Here is a 21,057-nt window from a genome sequence, read left to right as displayed (position 1 = left end):
AAGCAGTCAGAGGGAAAAGGAAAAAAAACAGATTACTTTCAAAAGAACAGCAGTACAACATGGATGAACCTCAAGAACATTATGCTAAATGGAAGAAATCAATCACAAAGAACCATATATTGGAAGATTAAATTTATATAAAGTGTCCAAAATAGGAAAATTTATAGAAACCAAAAGTAAACTAGTGCTGGGGGGTAAGAGAGTAGGAGATAGAGAGTGTCTGCTAATGGATACAGGGCTTCTTTGCAGGGGTAAAAATGTTAAAAAATGAGATCGTGGAGACAGTTGCACAACTCTATACTAAAAACCATTAAATTGTACACTTTAAATGGGTGGATCTTATAGTGTATAATTTATTTCTTGGTAAAGCTACTTAAAGAAAGAACAGCAGTTAGACTGACAGGTGATGATGTCTCAACACCAACCATGGAAGTTGGAAGACAATAGAATGCTATTTTCAAGGTGCCCAGCTAGAATTCTATATCCAGCAAAAATGTCAATCAAGAGTGAGGTGTTGGGCTTCCCTGGTGGTTCAGTGGTAAAGAATCAACCTGCCAATGCAGGAGACATTGTTTCAATCCCTGATCTGGGAAGATCTCACATCGGGGGGAGCAACTAAGCCCACAGGTCACAACTATTAAATCTGTGCTCTAGAGCATGGGAACCACAACTACTGAGTCTTTACACTGCAACTACTGAAGCCCACACACCCTAGAGTCTGCTCCATAACAAGAGAAGCCACTGCAGTGAGAAGCCCGCACACCTCAACTAAAGAGTTACCCCCACTCACCGCAAATAGAGAAAAGCCCGCATGGCAATGAAAACCCGGCACAGCCAATGAATAAATAAATAAAATTATTTTTAAAAAAGAGTGAGGTCTAAATAAAGATTTTTCAAACAAAAACTAAGAAAGTTTGTCACCAGAAGACTAACCCCACAGGGAATTCTAAAACAGCAGTTCTCAAATTTGGCTTTTCATTAGGCTCACCAGAGAACATTAAAAGCTCCTGATGTCTGGGCCCACCCCAGACATTCTGAATCAATTGATCTGAGATATTAATCTGGCATAAGATTTTTAAAAGTTCCACAAGAGATTCAAACGTACAGCTCAGGCTGAGAACCTCTGTTTTTTTGGGATCTATTTCAGGCAAAAAGAAAGTGATCTCAGAAGAAAGTCTGAGATTCTTTCATTCATTTAACATAGTCTGTGGGCACCTATCAGGTGTTGGGGAACTGTGACGAGACACCAGGAACACAGCAATGAGCAAACAGACAAAGGTCCCCACCCTCTAAAAGAGGGGAACAGACAAAAAAAAAAACAAGATAAGTAAAATATGCTGTTCGATAGTAATAAATGCTTTGGGAAAAAATGAAGCCAGGAAGGAAAACATAAAACGCTGGATGTATGTGCATGTGTGTGAAATTTCAGATAAAGTGGACAGGAAAAGACTTTTGGTAAACGATAGAAAGACTTTCGGCTAAAGACATAAAAGGGAAAGAGCAAGCCATGAAGATATTTGGGCTATGGGAAGTGCAAAGGCCCTGAGATGGAAGGGTGTCTGCCTTGTTCCAGGATCTGGGGGCCAGCGGGTGGACTGAGCGAAGGGGAGAGTAGTCAGAAGGAGCCACAGCACTCTGCAGGCCTTGGGAGGACCTTCACTTTTACTTTGAGCAAGATGAAACCCATGGGGAGTGTTCTGAGGAGTGGCACGGGTTGATTCTAACAGGGCCTACCAGCATCTGGGTGGAAGTGGACTTTAGTGACCAAAAGGGGAAGCAAAGAGCATAGTCAGGAGGCTGGAGGATGGTGCTGGAGGAAAAAGAATGGAGGTGGATTGGGATGGTGGGTGGAGGAGGTGAGAGGTGACAGATTCTGTATCTATTCTGCAAGCAGATCCCATAGGATCTGCCAATCTACAGGATGAGGGGCGGGAGACAAGTTCAAGGGTGGGAAGACAGGAGGATGCGAAGAGCTTCCAGCCTGTGTCCGGGGAAAGCAAACTTCATTTAGTGGCCCAATTAAAAGGTGGAGAGTTACATCCATCTCATTAGAACTGATTCAAATGAATTCTTTTTAATGGCTGAGTAATATTCCATGGTGTATATGTACCACAGCTTCCTCATCCATTCGTCTGCTAATGGGCATCTAGGTTGCTTCCATGTCCTGGCTATTATAAACAGTGCTGCGATGAACATTGGGGTGCACGTGTCTCTTTCAGATCTGGTTTCCTCAGTGTGTATGCCCAGAAGTGGGATTGCTGGGTCATATGGCAGTTCTATTTCCAGCTTTTTAAGAAATCTCCACACTGTTTTCCATAGTGGCTGTACTAATTTGCATTCCCACCAACAGTGTAGGAGGGTTCCCTTTTCTCCACACCCTCTCCAGCATTTACTGCTTGTAGACTTTTGGATAGCAGCCATCCTGACTGGCATGTAATGGTACCTCATTGTGGTTTTGATTTGCATTTCTCTGATAATGAGTGATGTTGAGCATCTTTTCATGTGTTTTTTTGCCCATTATACAGAGCGAAGTAAGCCAGAAAGATAAAGACCATTACAGTATACTAACACATATATATGGAATTTAGAAAGATGGTAACGATAACCCTATATGCAAAACAGAAAAAGAGACTCAGATGTATAGAACAGACTTGTGGACTCTGTGGGAGAAGGCGAGGGTGGGATGTTTCAAGAGAAGAGCATCGAAACATGTATATTATCTAGGGTGAAACAGATCACCAGCCCAGGTTGGATGCATGAGACAAGTGCTTGGGGCTGGTGCGCTGGGAAGACCCAGAGGGATCAGGTGGAGAGGGAGGTGGGAGGGGGGACCGGGATGGGGAATTCATGTAAATCCATGGCTAATTCATTTCAATGTATGACAAAAACCACTGCAATGTTGTAAAGTAATTAGCCTCCAACTAATAAAAATAAATGGAAAAATAAATAAATAAAAGGTGGAGAGTTAACCGCCGAGAGGCAGCATTCGGCTGGCTAAGGGTGGGTTCCTTTTGCCCGACCTGCATTTAAATCCGGCTGCGTGGCCTCGGGCAGGTCAGAAACAGAGCCTCGGATTCTTCTGTCAAAGGAGTAGGGATCAGCATGCCCACCAGTGCTGGGGCTGGTGGACTGAGCCAGGGCGCTCTCCGCGCCGCGCCCCGCCCTCCCGGCCCAGTCCCCGCCCCCGGTCCAGTCCCCGCCCCTCCTGGCCCCACCCCTCCCACGGCGCTGCTGGCTGGAACCAGCGGGTAAGTGAGGGTCACAGAACCCGGGTCTGGCCCGGGGCGGCGTGGGAACGCCCCGGACAGCGGGACAAGAGCGCCCTGGATTCCCGTGACCCGGAGCGGGGGCCGCCGCCGGGTGGTCAGGCAGGGGTGGCGGGGAGACCCGGATCCGGCGACAATCTTCCGCCCCATTTCCGGAGCCGCCACTTTCACTTTCTCTTCCGCTAAAGCTGCTGCGCTCCTTCTCGTGACTGACAGGGGCCGCCGCGGGCGAGAGGGAGTTGGGCTGAAATCCCGCACCCCTGAGGGCGCTCCTGCTCCCAGCTGGGAGAAGGGCTCCAGCCCAGCGCCCTGGCTGTGCGGCGCCCCTCCTCCCCTTCCCCGCAGCCAGGCCTGTCCAGTTTCCTCTGTCGCCCAGAGCCAGCTCGGCTTGGCGCTCCCTCTCACCTCCACCCGTTCCCCTTCCCAGGCCCCATCCCCGGTCCTCGGGTAATGTGATGCTACCCGATTGCCACCCGGGACCCTGAGGCACCAAGAAGGCTCGGGCCGCGCCAGAGGCCGCCGGCTGGGGCTGAGTTTCTCGTGGTCTGCCCGTCCTCTAGCAGGTGACCGGGAGATAGCATTTCCCCGGAGCTGCAGCCCGCCCCCTCCGCGGGGGGATGGGCACAACCACGCCCGATGGACGAGAAGATCAAGAAAGGTGGGCACAGCCTGGGGGCGGCTGAGAAGCTTCGGGTGGGAGGTGGGCCTTGCCAGACGCGGCCTCTCCTCCCAGAAGAGACTGGGAGAGGGGTATTAACCTGTCCTCCTTCTGCCCACTTGCCCCTCAGATTCCTCCCTTGCAGGCCGGTTGCTTCCAAGGGCATCTTGTCATTCTTCTTTTTGATGCCCCTAAGGCCTCCCATAGGCCAGTTCTGCTGAGAAGAGGGTGGGAGGCTCCCAGAGGGCAAGAGACCACCCACGCTAGTGGGGGCCCAGACCTCAATTGACCTGAATACCAGGGTCTTGGCCTTCCACCTCGTGCCTTCCACTCGGGTTGGAGAATTTAAGTTAGGTCATGTCACCAACCTGCGCACATACCCCTGTGTTTGTTCCTAGAACAGAAGCCTAGAGCAGTTGGGTAGCTCACATGCTTGCTGACTTTGCTCACTTCTGCTTTTGCTCATCTCTGCCTTCCCCCATCTGGCCCCTCGCTCATTCTGCTGGGGCTTCATCAGCTTCTCTGTTCTAATCTGACCATTTCTTGACCAAGGTCTTTCATTTTCTCTCCACTTGGAACACTTTTCCCCAAGCAGGTCTTGACATTATCCAACATCTCCTGCTTCAGGTCTCAGCTTCACTGTCACCTCCTTTTCTCTTTCCTGATCTCCTTATCCTGTTCATTTCCTTGCCAGCATGGATCACAGTCTGAATCTTTTTCTTTTGTTAAACTTGTTAGTTGTCTTCTTACTGGGCTGGGAAGTCCATGAGAAGAGGGCCCCTGTTTATGTTATTCACTGCTGAAGCCCAGTTTCTGTGAGAGTGATTGGCACAGAGTATGAGCTCAATCCTAAAGGAAATCGACCCTGAATATTCATTGGAAGGACTGATGCTGAAGCTCCAAATACTGTGGTCACCTGATGCAAAGAACCAATTCATTGGAAAAGACCCTGATGCTAAGGAAAGATTGAGGGCAGAAGGAGAAGGGGGCAACGGAGGATGAGATTGTTGGATGGTATCAATGGATATGAGTTTGAGCAAACTCTGGGAGATAGGCAAGGACATGGGAGCCTGGTGTGCAGCAGTCCTTGGGGGTCACAAAGAGCTGGATACAACCTAGTGACTGAACAGCAAGAGCTCAGTAAATGTTTGTTGGATAAACAAGTGCAAGTATGGAGGACCTGGGAGTATGAAGGGGAAACAGAACCACATGAGCAGGGGTGGGGAGTGTCAGACAAGGCCTCTCAGAGAAAAGGGACTTTTAAGCTGGGTGCTGAAGGATGTGTAGGAGTTTACCAAGAAGACAGAGAGGAAGCAGCATATATAAAGAATCACCTCCTTCCTCACCCTCCTTACCCACAAGAAGAATAAACCCTGCGCTAACGTGCTTCCACTGTGGATTTCAGCTGAGGAGGTGGCCCAGAGACTCACACGAGCAGTGGCTGGTGGGGATGAACAGGTGGCTATGCAATGTGCCATCTGGCTGGCAGAGCAGCGGGTGCCCCTGAATGTGCAGCTGAAGCCCGAGGTCTCTCCGACACAGGATATCAGGTGAGGAGTGCATGGCTGACCAGGAAGCCCAGAGTTCAGAGCTTCCTGAACCCCAGTGGGCTGCAATATAGTGTTGGCCGGTAGAACAGTTAGAGCTTTCCTGGTGGCTCAGTTGGTAAAGAATCCGCCTGCAATGCGGGAGACCTGGGTTCGATCCCTGGGTTGGGAGGATCCCCTGGAGGAGGGCATGGCAACCCACTCCAGTATTCTTGCCTGGAGAATCCCCACGGACAGAGGAACCTGGCGGGCTGCAATCCATGGAGTCACAAAGAGTCAGACATGACTGAGCAACTGAGCACATAGAACAGTTAAGTTATTCTTAATGGCAGGTTCTGGTGTCAAGAGCCCTAGCTTCAAACCCCAGCTCTGTCACAAATCAACTCTGCGATCTAAGGCAGATCATTTCACCTCTCAGAGTTTTTTTTTTTTTTTTTTTAATTTAAAAAATAGAGCAGTGATAGTAGAGCTGTTAATAGGGTTGTTAGGAGGTGTATTAGAATGATAGGTCTCATAGAACAGAAAAAAACATATTAACAGTGACATAAACAAGTTTGATGGTAGGCACTCCAGATGTGGAAGCTCTGCTCTCTGTAGTTCTCAGAGCTCCTGCTTCTCTTGTCTTATTATTAGGCCATTCATGACCTCCTTTCTTAGGTTCACCTTATGATCCAAAATGGTTCTTCCCGTTCCAGCCATTACATCACCACTCTTGTCAGTAGGAAGGAAGAAGGGCACACCCTCTCACCCTCCTCTTAAGAACACAGCTCACAAAGTTACACACACTTGTTCCACTTAACTCCCATGGCCAGAAATTATTTGCACAGCCACACTCAGCTTGAAGGAAGGCTGTCTGCCCCAGGAGACTTAAACTTGATGCTGAAATGCTCAGCACAGTGCCTGGCACATATTAAACACTCAAATGTTTTTTTCCTGCTGTGTAGTAAGACCCTTTTACAGTTTCTAATTTTCACTATTGGATCCCATTTGATTTTTTATTGAGATATAATTGACAGACCCTGTTCAGCAATTTAAAGTGCATAGTTCGAGGCTTTTAGTATATTCACAATTGTGTAACCATCACCATAACCAATTACAGAACATTTTCATCATCCCATTAGGAAACCGCATACCCATTAATAGACACTCCCTATCTCGCGACTTTTCTTTCCTCAACCCCTCAACCTTAAGCAACAACTAATTTACTTTCTATCTCCAGAAATTTGCCTACTCTGGGAATTTCATATGAATGAAATGGAATTATACACTATGTGGCCTTTTGTGTCTGGTCTTCTTTCACTTAGCATCATGTTTTCTAGATTCATCCATGTTGTAGCATGTATCAAAACTTCATTCCTTCTTATGACTGAATAATAATCTATTGTATGGGTATACTGTATTTTCTTTATCAGTAGATGGACATTTGGGTTGTTTCCACTCTTTTGGCTAATGTGCACAATGCTGCTATGAACATTTGTGTCCAAGTTTTTATATGGACATATTTTTTTCCCCAGTTTTATTGAGATATCATTGACATACAAAACAGAGTTAGTTTAAGGTATTGTGACTTACAATAAGAAATGTATATTCTTTCTGTTCTTGGCACTGAGCTCCTAAAACCCTTGGAATTTCTTAAGTGATGAGAATGACAAAGGTGCATTTTGTTACATTAGTGAGGTGACTCTTGGACTGCCCGTAAATTGCTTAAGGATGGAGGCTGGTCATAAGAGGAGCCAGCCCTGTGGTTAGAGAATTGGAATTTTCAGTCTCATCATCCTGATCTCCAGGGAGGGGAAGAGGGCTGAAGGTTGAATCATCAGTAGCCCATGGATTAATCAGTCGTGCCTATGTAATAAAGCCTCCATAAACACCCAAAAAGACAGGGTTTGGAATTTGGAGAGAATGATTCCCCTTCTCACATACCTTGCTCCATACATCTCTTCCATTTGGCTATTATACCCTTTCAATAAAAAAGGGTAATATAGTGAGTAAATATTTCTCTGAGTTCTGTGAGCTGTTCTAGCAAAATAATCAACCCATGGAGGAAGTCGTTGGAATCCCTAATCTATATCCAGTCAGTCAGAGAACCAATGACAACTTGGGGTTTCGATTGGTGTGTGAGGTGGTGGGAGCAGCCTTGTAGGAATGAGCCCACAACCTAGGAAAGCTGACACAGTCTCTGGGTAGAGAGGGCTAGAATCAAGTTGAATTGTAGGATGCCCTGCTAGTGTCTGAAAATTGCTTGGTGTTGTGTGGGAAGCCTTCCCTCTCTTTCCGTTTCCACATGTTGGAAATTGAACTTTAGAACCATTTTAGGTGTATGACATATGCTTTAATATATATATATATATAGCACAATGATTACCACAGTAAGTTTAGTTAACATCCATTGCCTGACATAGTAACAAATTACTTTTTCTTGTGACAACTTTTAAGGTTTACTCTCTGAGCAGTTCTCAAATATACCATATTGTTAACTATAGTCACCGTGCTGTACATCTCTGCTTTAGAACTTAACTTATCTTAAAACAGGAAGTTTGTAGCTTTTGACCACCTTCACCCCTGCAACACCCCAATCAATCTGTTCTGTTTCTCTGACATTGCTTTTAAAAATTCCATATATAAGTGGTATAATACAGAATTTGTCTTTCTCTGTCTGATTTATTTCACTTAGCGCAATGTCCATGTTGTTGCAGATGGCAGAATTTCCTTCATTTTATGGCTGAATAATATTTCATTGTGTATATATATGGAAACAACTGAAGTAACCATGAATGAATAAAGAAACTGTGGTGTGTATGTATACAATGGACACCTATTTTCTTTTCCCATTCTATGGATTGTCTTTTCACTGTATTGATAGTGTCCTTTGAAGCACATGTTTTCAATTTTGATGAAATACTTTTATCTGTTTTCTCTTGTTGTTTGTGCTTTTGATGTCATTTAAGATACCTTTGCCTCATCCACGGTCATAAAGGTATACCCTTAGTTTTGTTTTTAAAGAGTTTTATAGTTTTAGCTCTTACATTTACATCTTTGATCCCTGTTGAGTTAATTTTTGTTACACTGAGAGGCAGAGATCCAACTTCATTCTTTTGCTTGTGAATATCTAGTTGTCACAGATATTTTTGTTAAAAAGACTGTTTTGTCCCTGTTTAATATCTTGGCACCTTTGTTGAAAATTATTTGACCATAAGTCTGAAGTTTATTTCTGAAACCTAATTTCTAGTCTGTTGCTCTGTATGTCTGTCCTTATACCAGTTAGACAGTTTTTATTATTATAGCTTTGTAGTAAGTTTTTAAAACAGAAGCATAAGTACTCCAACAGTGTTCTTCTCTTTCAAGATTTTTTTTGGCTATTCTGGGTCCCTTGTATCTCCATATGAATCTTAGGGTTAGCATGCTAATTTTTGCAAAAAAAAAAGTGAGCTGGAATTTTGACAGGGATTGCATTGCATCTGTTGATCAATTGGCCATTTGATTTCAAATAAAATACTTGTATATCCATTTCTTGATATATGCACTTAAGATGGTATCTGTGTACACTCCTTGTTATGAAAAATGAGGACTTTAACATGCTCATCTCACTGTTCCCTTTTCCTAACTTCCTGGGTTTTGTTAGTACTATAGTAGAAGTTCTCCCAGTTGACCTCCACTTGATTCCCCCAATTAAATGGCACTGTAGCTGCCGCTGTAAAACATACCTCTGCACACAGCTTGTTTATATCAGTTGTACTTGTTTCCATGGCATAATTTAATAGCTGTTGTATCAATCAACAAAACATGAGTGCTAAAAGAGAAATGCGACCAAAAACAAACAAAAAAAGGCTGTTCATTTTAGGGTGAGTGAATTGTAAAAAAAAAAAAAAAAAGAAAGTGGTAAAAATCCAAAAGGGCTCTCTGTACTCAGATGCTTTGAGAGTCTTAAGTTCTTGCTCCACTTTAAAGAAGCTTTAAAGAAAGAGATCAGAAACCATGTATAATGGGTATAGTTCATACAAAAAGAAAAAAAAAATCACGGGAAACTCCAGTAGCAGATTTGTACTAAATAAAAAACAAAACCAGTGGCCTTTTTACCTAGCGATTGGCCATTGAATGTGCGTTTGTATCCTGTAAGGTAAAATTAAGTGTTAAAGTCTACAACTATGTCTGCATTTCTCTGCTGTAATGAATTTTCTGACTAACGGATCACTACTGATCTGGTGACAGCAGAAATGAGGGCTCCAATGGTGCTTCTCTATTATTGGTGTTAAGGTTATAGGTTTTATTTTATTTTTTAAATTGTATTTATTTATTGGGTCTTAGTTGTGACACATAGGATCTTTGGTCTTCATTGTGGCATGCAGAATTTTTTTTTAGTTGTGGCATGTGAACTCTTAGTTGTGGCATGTGGGATCCAGTTCCCTGACCAGGGATTGAACCCGGGCCCTCTGCACTGGGAGCTCGGAGCCTTAGCCACTGGACCACCAGGGAAGTCTTGGTTATAGTCTTTAGATTTTGTTTTCTAAGTAAAATTAAGGCTTCTATGCTTTGCCTCTAGGTTGATACTGAAAATGTAAACCCAGTAAAATAACATTTATAGTATTTTGATTATGGAAATATTACTCGGTGTAAAATAAGTAGTGCAATTGACACTGTATCTTTCATGTTTCAAAACCCCTGTTGCTTGAAGAAGAATGTCTTGAAGGTTAAGGTCTTTGAATTTCCTTTCCTTCTTTAAATTCCATTTTAGTTTTCTATTCTGCATCAGACTCAGCTATTCTTGTTTCTTGTATTTCAAAAACTTTTCATGTGGAGAAGTGGATGGTAAACTTTTGTTGTCTTTATGTGTCTAAAACTTGCTACTTTCATTGATGGTTGGCTAGATGTTGAAAATCTTTATCCTGAGAAATTTTGAAGGTATTTTCTGGAGTATTTTAAAGCAAGTCTCAGATGTTAGCTCATTCATAAGTCTTTAAAACTAATGACTTAAAAAATAACCTCAATACCATTATTACACCTAAAACATTAACAACTCCTTAAAATCCTCTTATACTCTATATGTATTAAACTTGCCTTGATTATCTCATTAGTATTTTTTATAGTTGGTTTGTTCTAATCAGGAGCCAAATGAGAATTGACACATAGCATTTCTTAATGTTGTCTAAGTCTTTTATTCACTTTCTCTATTTTTAGTGACATTAATTTTTTAGAAATCTGGCTTTTGATCTCCAGAATTCTTGACATTCTGAGTTTACGAATTGTCTCCTTGGAGTGTCATGGTATCTCTCATTTTCCTTGTGAACCTGTAGATGGATCAGATTAGTCAGGAGTTACTGTTAGATTCCCAGCAACTCTTCTTCATTTTCTGATTGTTTCCTGCTGTTCTTGCTTTAAGGATACAGCGTTTTCCCAAGTTGCTCTGGAGGTTCTAAGTGGGCTTTTTTCTGTGTCCTGAAATCAGTTCTGTTTTTTTGTCTCAGCCCTCCATTTTCGTGCCATTGGCCTTCCCAAAAAGTTTTCGCATCTTTGAGAAGGTTGGTGTTTAAAACCACTTTCTCTGAAATACTCCTGTTTGGATTTAAATCCTGCCTCTAACAGTTATTGTTTACTCAGCGGAGTCACTATAACCTCTCTGTGCCTCCTGTTTTTATCTGTAAAATAGGGGAGACAACAGTACATGTCTCATGGGTTCATTGAGAGAATTGAGTTAATACATGTTAAGTGCTTTAAAGAGTCTTAGCATGCAGTTAATAATAGCTGCTGTGGTTTGGTTAAGGAGCCAATAATAGCCAGTAATACAAGAGACTGAAGGGGCCAGCGCATTAAGGCCCTTGATGCCACGGGAGTTTGGATTTTATTCTGAGAGCCGTGTGGAGCCATTGCAGGGCCTAAGCAGCGAGTTCTGATCCAGGAGGAAGCACAGGGGAGTGGGAATCCAGGAGCTAGCTGGTGGCTGAGGTTGGACCTTCGTCCAGAGCCCTTGCCCTCCCCGCAGGCTGTGGGTGAGCGTGGAGGATGCACAGATGCACACAGTCACTATCTGGCTCACGGTGCGGCCTGACATGACGGTGGCCTCCCTCAAGGACATGGTGAGTGAGGGGGTGAAAGGGAGGGTGGAGGTTCCCCTTTTGCCCCCACCTGTCTCTCCTCTGCTCCTCCCTCCCTACGCTTCCTGTCCATCCTCCCTGACAGGTGTTCCTAGACTATGGCTTCCCGCCAACCCTGCAGCAGTGGGTGTTTGGGCAGCGGTTGGCCCGGGACCAGGAGACTCTGCACTCCCACGGCGTGAGGCGGAATGGGGACAGCGCCTACCTCTACCTGCTGTCCGCCTGCAACACGTCACTCAACCCTCAGGAGCTGCAGCGGGAGAGGCAGTTGCGGATGCTGGAAGGTAAGGCTCTGCTCCCTGGGGATGTGGACTCACCTGTGGGCGTGGGGCGGGAGGGAGCGAGGTGTAGAGCCCAGGGGCTTTCCATCAGGGACTTGACTGGAGGACCTTATCCATAGTGGGGAAGAGAGGACAAAGGACACCCCAGGAGGGAGCCATCTGGGGAACCCTTTAGAGGACAGCCAGTCTTGGGGAGAAGGGCTGAGTTCAGTCCCCGCCCTGGCATTTATCAACTCCTTGACCTAGGCAAGTTCCTTCCTATCTCTCCTCAGTTTTCTAAATCTGTAAATTGATGTAATAGCTAGTTGTTAAATTTTTTACTTCTTATTTTGAAATATTTCAGACCTACAGAAAAGTTGCAAAATTGTACAAAGAATTGTATAAGGAATTCCCATGTACTGTTCATGTGGATTCCCCAGATACTATTTTGACTGTATTTGGTTTATCATTGTCTTCATGTAAAATTATTTACTTATGCATAAATAATTTTTGGAACTGTTTTGAGAGTAGGTTGCAGACACGATGTCCCTTTTCCCTAAATACTTCAGTTTTATTTCCTTTATAAAAATAAAAAGGTCATTTTCTTACATTTATTGTACAGTTAGCAAATTTAGGAAATTAACTTTGATATAGTAACACTATCTAATGTGCAGATCTTGCTCACATTTTACTAGTTGTCTCACTCATGTCCTTTATAGTGAAAGACCTGGCTCTTGGCCTTGGTGTTTCTCAGTCTTTGATCTCTGGTCTCCCCTTGACTCTCCAGGCCAGTTTTGTTTTTAGCTTTTCTGCCCTATGTGCCCTCGGGAATGGATTCAGGTTCAGTATTTTGGCGGGGCCACTACAGAAGTGGTGTTTGTCCCTTTCAGGTCCAGACACTTGTGTGGACACTTAGGCACACAGGAGATCTGTTTTCAAGCAGGGTTCTTAAGCCGGGTGGATCTAGGAGCAGTGGTGGGTGGAAGGAGGGGCTGTGACCCTGTGGGAGCCAGAACACTCAGCCATGGCTGGGTCCACCTGGCAAGAGGGAGCTGGAATGTCCTTGGAGCAGAGGGAGAGGATAGAAGGGGGGTTTCCTGGCTGGCTCAGGGTGTGGATGAAATTGGCTAAATGGATCTGCCACCCCTTGAACCCTTCTCCCCAGATCTGGGCTTCAAGGACCTCACACTGCAGCCACGGGGCCCCCTGGACCCAGTTCCCCCAAAGCCTGGGGCCCCTCAAGAGCCAGAGCGGGGGCAGCCTGATGTAGCGCCAGAGCCCCCGCCGGTAAGCTGCCACACATGTGCCCCTATGCGCCACCCCCCCATTTAGTCTCCCTGCCCTCACTGCCCCTCTGCCCCCAGGTGGGCTGGACGTGCCCCGGCTGCACCTTCATTAACAAGCCCACTAGGCCCGGCTGCGAGATGTGCTGCCGGGCACGGCCCGAGGCCTACCAGGTACCCGCCTCGTACCAGCCAGACGAGGAGGAGCGAGCGCGCCTGGCCGGTGAGGAGGAGGCGCTGCGCCAGTACCAGCAGGTGGGCGCCGAAGTCCCCGGAAAGACTCCTGCAGCCTGGAAGGGGGAGGCATAGGCCAGAAAGGGAGACACGTCCACATTGCTCCTGACCCTATTGCTGCCCCCTTGTGATCACACCGATGGTGGTGACCCTACACTTGACTGTAACCGGCCTCTCCCTGAGGTCATTCATACTATCGCTGAGACCCTGCTTCCTGGCTGTGATGCACATCCAGGCTTATTTGTGCTCCCCCCTCCCCCATCCCCGTGAGCTGTGGCGCCACCGCTGGCTTTGACTTAACTTTCCCATCGTGCACTCAAGGGTACCTGGCTCTGACCCCAGCATCCTAGCCAAGACCCAGACCACGCCCCCGTTTCATCCCGCTGTGACCTAGGTATTGCTCCATTAGCTCTGACCTCATCCTGAATCCTACTATTCCTGACTCCCAGCCCCCCACCCCTTCCTTTCTGGCTGTGGCCCTCCTAGACTTCCTGAGAGCCTGGACCCAGCCCCTCTCTGCCCACTTGGAGGCTGACCTGCCCCCGTTCTGCCCCTCCCACTGTCGTGTTACACACGCACAGATACATAACCCTGAGCGGTTTCCCATTCTGATCCAACGTCCCCATCCCGCCCTTGGACCTATTGCTGGCCATGACCTCATTGTGGTCCCATTACAATCCTGGCCTAGACCCCGGCCTCTCTCCCCCTGGCTCTGCTCCCTCGCTTTATCACCGCCCCCCATCCCCCTGCCTTTCCCCCTGAAGCTACCCCTGCCCTGCTTCTTGGCAGAGATGGGAGCCCTGCTTCCCCTGACTCCCCACTCAGACCCCGGCCCCATCGCCCCCTGACTTGACCCTAGGTTGTAGCCTTAAGCTGTGCCTGCCTGGCCTGCCTCCTGCCCCACCCCCATGTTTGGTTGCCTCGCTCCTGGTCCCACCCTTACCATCTCGAGCGCTTGCCCACTGCCTGGGCCATGCCCAGCCCACCCTAACCCCAGGATCCTTCCATGTGCCCCCCTTTGCCTCCCGTTGGGCCGCCTGAACCATCCCACCCCCCTGCCCCGGTCCTGCCCCCCAACCTGGTCCTGCCCGCCCCCACCTGGTCCTGCCCCCTTCCTGGTCCTGCCCACCCCTGAGACCCTGACCCGCCCCGCGGCCCCACCCCCGTGTGCCCAGCGGAAGCAGCAGCAGCAGGAAGGCAACTACCTGAAGCACGTGCAGCTGGATCAGCGGAGCCTGGTTCTGAACACCGACCCCGCCGAGTGCCCGGTCTGCTACAGTGCCCTGGCGCCGGGTGAGGCCGTGGTGCTGCGCGAGTGTCTGCACACCTTCTGCAGGTGCGGGCCCGCCCCCGGCCCCAGCAATGTAGTACCCGGGGCTGGAAGCGGGTGGGGCCCAGGACTCTTCCAGCTGTTTGGGCATCCTCACAAACTTGGGAGGTAGGCACCATGTCCCCGTCTTGCAGAGGAGGGATGTGGGGTACAGAGAAGCCGCACAGCTCAGACCTTCTGGCGCCAGAGCCCACACCCTCCCACCCACCGCCGGGCCCGTGCAAGGGCAGTGAGGCCCTTGCCTGACAGCCTGGGCCAGCCCCGCCCTGCCGCTTGCTGGTGGACAGTCTGCCCTCTGAGGCTCTTCTCCTAGCCCTGGCTGTGGAGAGCATGTCCTCCTTCACAGCACACATTTGATGAGCTGCCTTGGCTGCCAGGGACTGGGCTAGGTCTGGGAAGCCCTGAATGCCCACAAAAGCTCAGTTTCTGCCTGCTGAAGCTTACCTTCCCAGGGGCAGGCTGATGTTAATCAGATAATCACTGATATAATTGTAAATTGTCTCGTAAGTTAAGTGTCAGTGGCTTTTGATAAGCAGCAGAGGCCCTGCCCTAGAAGGGGTCAGGGAAACCCCTAGGGAAGCCAGGCTTGAGCAGACCAGGGGGTCCACGGTGGGTGCATGCCTGGCCTGCCTGCCCAGGAAGGGGTCAGCGTGTCTGGAGCAGAGGGATGGAGCGGGTAGGGCATAGGGTCAGAGGTATTAGGGAGGGTGTGTCCCCACGGCTTTCAGATTTGCTCTGGGTGGGGTCGGATGGGAGGTTATGAGGAGGGACATGGCTGATCCAGGGAGTCCAGTGAAGAGGCTTCTGCAGTTCTGCAGGTGAGGGGTGAGGCAACCTTGGCTGGAGCAATATGGATAGCAATGAGGTGGACAGACATGGTGGGCTGATGGGAGGCACCAGAAGAAAGGAAGAAATTGGGGAGGAGCCAACCCAAGGTTAGGCCTCACCATGTGAGGGCCGCAGTCCTGGGGGGTGGGGTTCAGATGACCCCTAACCCCCACCCCTACCCCCTCCTCACCCCTCCCCCAGGGAGTGTCTGCAGGGCACCATCCGCAACAGCCAGGAGGCTGAGGTGTCCTGCCCCTTCATCAACAACACCTACTCATGCTCGGGCAAGCTGCTGGAGAGGGAGATCCGAGCGGTAAGACCTGGGGAGGGAGGGGCACCCCCCTGCCCCACCCCCACCCCCCCATCCCAGGGAACTGGGCCGGGAGCTGGCCAGTGGGAACGGGTTTGAGAGTCCCAGTCTTGGGTTCCAGGCATTTATCAAGAGCCTTCTCTGTGTGGGATGCTGGCGGCCCAAGTAGTGGGCAGGATAGAAATTGGGGGAAATAGCTAGTAAGGAAACTACCCTTGTGGGGAAAAGACAGCAGAGAAGTTAACAACAGTGGGGAGAGGACTTCTGGGGCCAGATGGCCCGGGTGACCTCAAAGGCAGATACACAGCCCCTCGGTGCTTTGGTTTGCTCACCTTGAAGGGATAGCAAAAGTGTTAGTGGCTTAGTCGTGTCCGACTCTTTGCGACCCTGTGGGCTGTAGCCTGCCAGGCTCCTCTGTCCCTGGCATTCCTTTTGGCCACACTTCGTGAGTCCCAACCAGGGATCAAACCCTCACCCCCTCCAGTGGCAGCACAGTTTTAACCACTGGACTGCCAGGGAAGGCACTAACCTGTTCTTTGGATGGAGTTTGTAAACACTGCTGTGTTGGACTTCATGGGTTGGGGCTTCCTGAGGGTGGCCAGAAGGGCATGCACCAAGGTTTCTGAGTCTCGGGCACCAAGGTTGTGGTCTGCTGGCAGCTCCTGAGCCCCGAGGATTACCAGCGGTTTCTGGACCTGGGCATCTCCATTGCGGAAAACCGCAGTGCCTTCAGCTACCACTGCAAGACCCCGGACTGCAAGGGATGGTGCTTCTTTGAGGATGATGTCAATGAGTTCCCCTGCCCCGTGTGCTTCCATGTCAACTGCCTGCTTTGCAAGGTGGGGACAGGGACCCACCCTGCCCAGTCACTCTGGTCCTGCCAGGAGCTCATTGCAAGTCCAAGCTTATTATGGGAATAAGAGTAGAGAGCTGGTATACTGACCCAGTTCCCATGGCTTAGAGCTGTGTGTCAGTGGCTGGGTGTGGCTTGAGTCCTGACCTGAGCCTAACCCTTAGATTGAGCCCTGACCCTGGACTGAGCCTCTAAATAACCCTGGCCCAAGACTGAGCCCCAGTCCTGCCCTCTGACTAATTCTGAGCCTAAGTCACAGACCAACCTCAGCCCTGGCCTCAGACTGTCAGCCTCTGTCCTGAATGAGCCCTGACCCCAAACCCGGACTGAGCCCTACCTGACTGTCACTTCAGGCCATCCCTGTCGTCATTCTGTCAGCTGATGACCACTATAGAGACTGGTCTTGAGGGAATAGACAGGGCCGAGCCTGGTCACAGCCCTGTAAGCTCACTCTCAGAGCATTACACCAGCAACCAGGGCAGAACTCAGCTGGGGACAAGGGGCTGTGCCCTTGTCCCAAGGAGAGGTGCTTTAGGGGTTTCTCTGCCTATTCAGGACTTAAATAGTTATATATATGATTATTATCATATGTGATGACCCTGGCTTCACCACGTTGGCCTCAGTGTCCTCTTCTGTAAAATGGGTATGTAGTTTACAAAGGAAGCCTCTGTCGCTGACACCATCTAGGCATTAAGTGCTTGTGTGGATGCCTGCTCTGGCCCTAACTCTCTGGGAACTTTCTCACCTCGAGCACCTCATCCGCTCCAGGCCGTCCATGAGCAGATGAACTGCAAGGAGTACCAAGATGACCTGGCCCTGCGAGCTCAGAACGATATGGCTGCCCGGCAGACGACGGAGATGCTGAGAGTGAGGCTGGGTCAGGGCTGAGGGCCGAGGATCTGAGTTTTGGGGAGCGAAGGGGGCTTCTTAGCCAGGGCTGTGGTTCATGCAGCCCTGGAGGCTCTGAGCTCCTGCTGGCATCTCCCCCATCCAGAGACAGCACTCAGGACACGTGGTCAGGGGGCGGGCAGCAGAGAGTGTCAGGGTGAAGGGAGGAGGCTGCATGCAGCTGGGCCTGGGTAGAGCAGCATGGGAGAGTGAATCAGACCCCGGAGGGTGGCCGGTTTCTCTCTGCAGTGGGGCGGGGGCCGAGGAGTGGGCTGGGTCTGAGGTCAGCACCTTCTCTGCTCCAGACCATGCTGCAGCAGGGTGAAGCCATGCACTGCCCACAGTGCCAGATCGTGGTGCAGAAGAAGGATGGCTGCGACTGGATCCGGTGCACTGTCTGCCACACCGAGATCTGCTGGGTCACCAAGGGCCCCCGCTGGGGCCCTGGGGTGAGTGCCCTGAGGGCTCAGGAGTACTGGGGGAGGGTGCCCTAGAAGAGAGTTCGGACAGGTCAGCCCACCGGCCAAGTCTAACCCCAGAGCCTGCATTTGTGAAGTTCTTGAACTAAGCTTTTTGCATTTTTTTAAAATGCAAATCAGTGCAGTGCATATCAATACCTGTGGCTGATTCATGTTGATGTTTGGCAGAGACCAACACAATACTATAAAGCAATTATCTTTCAATTAAAAATAATTTAATTTTTAAAAAAGAAAAAGAGGGAGGCTTGAAGCTAGAAAGCCTGGGTTCTAACTTTTCCACAAACTAATTGTGTGTCTATTTTTGATTAAATGAGAATAATAACAGAGAAATACAGTTTAAAAAATGGTTGAACATATTAAAAGGAGCATATTTTGTGACATGTAAAAATTATATGAAACTCAAATTTTAGTGTCCATAAGTAAAGTTTTGTGGGAGCCCCGCACATTCGTTGGCATACTGTCTGTGGCTGCTTTTGCGCTGCAAGGACAGAGCCCGTCTGGCTGGCAGAGCCTCAGGTAACTGTCTGACCTTTTACAGAAATGTTTGCCCACCCCTGCCCTAGAGGGTGCATGTGGGAATCTAAACTGGAGGAGTGGGTCCCTGGCTCTGGCACACACTGACCGTGTGGTTATGCTGTTACTCCCTTATCTGAGCCTCAGTTTCTTCTTCTGTAAAATGGGGATGATAGCAGAACCCATCTCAGGCTTCTGTCAGAATCAGATGGAAAACATGCGAGAGCAGTGGTATCTGTCATCGTGAGGAGTGTCCCTGGAGTTGGGGCTGGTGTTGTTCATGTCCAGGCAGACAGTGAGACAGGTGGAGGTGGAAGGAGCACTCCTGCCGCCAGCACGCTGACCCCCTCTAAATATGCAAAAATTCATCAGGTCCTTTGCGACTCTGGGTCTAGGGTTGGGTAGATAGAGACCACATAATTGAAGGTGCTATGAGAGACCAGAAAGGCCTTGAGAGCTGCCTCCATCTGGTAGCTGAGGCTGTGAGGATCATTCTTAGCAGCAGAATGTGTCCAGGCCAAGGCCCAGGGTGGGCGAGTGTGCTTTGTGGGTGCGATGTGGTGCCTGGGGTGGGGGAGGGCACTGCTCTCTTCTCTGCCCTGACCTTCTCTTCTCTCCCCCGTCATCCCCTAGGGCCCAGGAGACACCAGCGGGGGCTGCCGCTGCCGGGTGAATGGGATTCCGTGCCACCCCAGCTGTCAGAATTGCCACTAAGCTGAGGATGGTCTGGTCCCCCTGCTGACCCAGCCCCACATCTACAAACTTCTGTGGGACAGACCTGGTGCTTTGGCTCTGATTTCTGGCCGGGAAGATGCCTTTGTGCTTGGTTGAGACAGGGGCCCTGAAGTGGCCAAGGCCCCTGAGCTGCGTGGATGGCCTTGTTTGCTGTGGGCATTGCAAGGGCCCTGCCTGAGCTGGCCGTTGTCCATGGCTGCATCTGCCCCAGTGCCTTTGTCCTTCCCCTGGGGCTCCCATCTGTCTGACCCAGCCTTAAACACAGCCCCAGCCAGAGGCCTTGCTGGATGGAGCCTCTGAGAGTCCCGGATGAGTCCATACATCCCTCATCCACCACGCTCATCTGCTGAACACTCAGCCTGCGGCCTCCCCCGTTGGCTTTCTTGGGGTGACTTTTCTCTGGCTTTGCTGTTGGAGGCCTGGGGGCCTCTTAGAATTGCTGCTAATTCTGCTTAGAGCCAGGAGGGAGACCTGGCATCCTGAAGACAGCCCAGCCAGTTCAGCTTCTGTACTCCCTCTTTGCTGCCTGTGTACACTGATTAAAATGGTTTCCCTTGAAGGCCTGAGCGTGATGTCATGAGAGAGAGCAGAGGGGTCCTGGGCTGGGACTCAGCACAGAGACAGGCAGGGGCCCAGGCTCTCTGGGAATTGCAGTCAAAAGTTGATGCATTGGCCCTGTCAGTGTAGAACGAGGGTGTGAACAGAGCACAGGGATCCTTGCTTCGGACTTGGCGCGCCTGCACCCACTTGAGGGTGGCATACTCTGGGTCAACCTTGGCCTGGCCAGGTAGCTTGCACTGTGTTGAGAGTCTGCCAGCTGGTGTCTGCAGGTGTGTGTGGGCTTCAGGCGGGGAGGGGGGTGCTGAGGCAGCAGCTACAGGCTGGCAGGAAATTCTTGCTGTGAATTTCTAGCCTCTCAGTGGGCATCCACTATCAGGGAACAGAGATATTTCAGGAAGAGGTGAACGTGCCGCTGCTGTGGGGTGATGCCGTGAGCATTTTTAACATCTGAGATAAAACGGCACATTGGTCCAGTGCTCTTTACTAGACCTATTCTGTGCTGGTCAGATGAATAAAATATGGTTCTGGGTGTTCATTCTGGAAGTTTTTACCTCCTACTCGGACCCCTCCTACGCCCCCCTGCCCCCAGTGAAGGCCAGCACACTGTCTGAGCTGGGATGTGGAGCATGATTACAACAGGTGGAGGGCATCTTTGTGGCTCAGTCTAGACTCCAAGAGTTTTGAAAGTGTTAGTCACTCAGTCGTGTCCAACTCGTTGCGACCCCATGGACTGTAGCCTTCTCTGTCCTCTGTCCATGGGATTCTCCAGGAAGGAATACTGGAGTGGGTTGTCATTTCCTCCTCCAGGGGATCTTCCCAACCCAGGGATCAAACCCAGGTCTCTCATATTATAGGCATATTCTTTACTGTTTGAGCCACCAGGAGTTGGGGGATGTCATTTGGAGGGAGAGGGAGGGGAAGGGCTTATTCTAGACCCTAGAAAGGAACTGTCATTCTGTTCTTGGGTGCCAAGGTTCAAGAGAGTTGACCCCAGGCTCTGTGAGCAGAGAGGTGAGAGAATGTGAGCGCTTTCCTGCTCTGCATCGGCTCATGAAGCTTTCCCTCACTGAGAGTCAGGAGGAGTCAGGTAGAGCCAGTGACCAGGGGAAACAGCAAGCTGAGCTGAGCTGGGCCCCAGGAGAGCGCGGGGCCCACCCAGACCAGGACCAGGTGCTTGCTCTCACCAGCTCCTCCAGCCTCCCTCTCCTGCCAGGGTCTGTCTT

General features: G+C 49.5%; 1 protein-coding gene across 4 annotated transcripts; it reads left to right on the top strand.

The window, feature by feature from the left end:
• The first annotated feature begins 3,188 nt into the window (after window positions 1-3,188).
• On the top strand, window positions 3,189-19,832 carry RBCK1 (RANBP2-type and C3HC4-type zinc finger containing 1). 4 transcript variants are annotated; one of them, XM_020900865.2, is made up of 13 exons: window positions 3,189-3,248; window positions 3,694-3,924; window positions 5,330-5,474; window positions 11,449-11,542; window positions 11,646-11,844; window positions 12,986-13,107; window positions 13,185-13,358; window positions 14,513-14,673; window positions 15,697-15,808; window positions 16,465-16,644; window positions 17,427-17,525; window positions 17,852-17,995; window positions 19,172-19,832. In XM_020900865.2, the coding sequence occupies exons 2-13, from the start codon at window positions 3,903-3,905 to the stop codon at window positions 19,250-19,252; spliced, it is 1,533 nt and encodes a 510-aa protein (XP_020756524.2). In that variant the 5' UTR covers window positions 3,189-3,248; window positions 3,694-3,902; the 3' UTR covers window positions 19,253-19,832. The 4 variants fall into 4 exon arrangements, with proteins under 4 accessions (XP_020756524.2, XP_020756525.2, XP_070328598.1 ...); XM_020900866.2 differs by having other exon boundaries at window positions 3,199-3,248; window positions 3,827-3,924; XM_070472497.1 differs by lacking the exon at window positions 5,330-5,474 and having other exon boundaries at window positions 3,199-3,248; window positions 3,827-3,924.
• Window positions 19,833-21,057: the final 1,225 nt, after the last annotated feature.

Source organism: Odocoileus virginianus, chromosome 9, assembly GCF_023699985.2.
Source record: "Odocoileus virginianus isolate 20LAN1187 ecotype Illinois chromosome 9, Ovbor_1.2, whole genome shotgun sequence".
In the NCBI taxonomy this organism is placed as follows: domain Eukaryota; kingdom Metazoa; phylum Chordata; class Mammalia; order Artiodactyla; family Cervidae; genus Odocoileus; species Odocoileus virginianus.
The sequence above is the reverse complement of the archived record's forward strand: the minus strand, read 5'-3'. Positions and strand labels throughout refer to the sequence as shown.